Source organism: Penaeus monodon, chromosome 24 (assembly GCF_015228065.2).
Source record: "Penaeus monodon isolate SGIC_2016 chromosome 24, NSTDA_Pmon_1, whole genome shotgun sequence".
Taxonomy (NCBI): domain Eukaryota; kingdom Metazoa; phylum Arthropoda; class Malacostraca; order Decapoda; family Penaeidae; genus Penaeus; species Penaeus monodon.
In genome coordinates, this window is record NC_051409.1 from 37,804,092 (window position 1) to 37,804,394 (window position 303).

General features: G+C 48.5%; 1 protein-coding gene across 1 annotated transcript in view; it reads left to right on the forward strand.

Moving 5' to 3' along the window:
* Positions 1 to 303, forward strand: part of LOC119588964 (cGMP-specific 3',5'-cyclic phosphodiesterase-like) — a 71,727-nt gene that overhangs the window by 28,461 nt on the left and 42,963 nt on the right. Inside the window, 1 exon segment of the mRNA XM_037937571.1 lies at positions 155 to 292. Within this exon segment, the coding sequence (XP_037793499.1) occupies positions 155 to 292 (138 nt within the window).

A 303-nucleotide genomic window follows, 5' to 3' on the forward strand; every position in this document is an offset into this window, starting at 1 on the left:
GTCATCCCCCTACCCCTTTTTAAATAATTTCATACGATACCCCCTTTTTAATAATTACATGCGATATTTTCATCTGTCTCCCCCCCCCCCAACCCCTCATTTTATAAATAATTTCATACGATTTTTTTTCTCCCCCCCCCCCCTTCTCTCCAAGGTTGAGACGCTGACGGTGCACATGGCCTTCGAACTACAGTCGCGGAACGGAGAGTGCAGGGTGACGCAACCCTCAGGGGACCAAGCCTCGTCCTCCTTCCACGCACGGCTTGCTAATTATGTTTGTTCTACGGGTCAGGTAAGTATGTA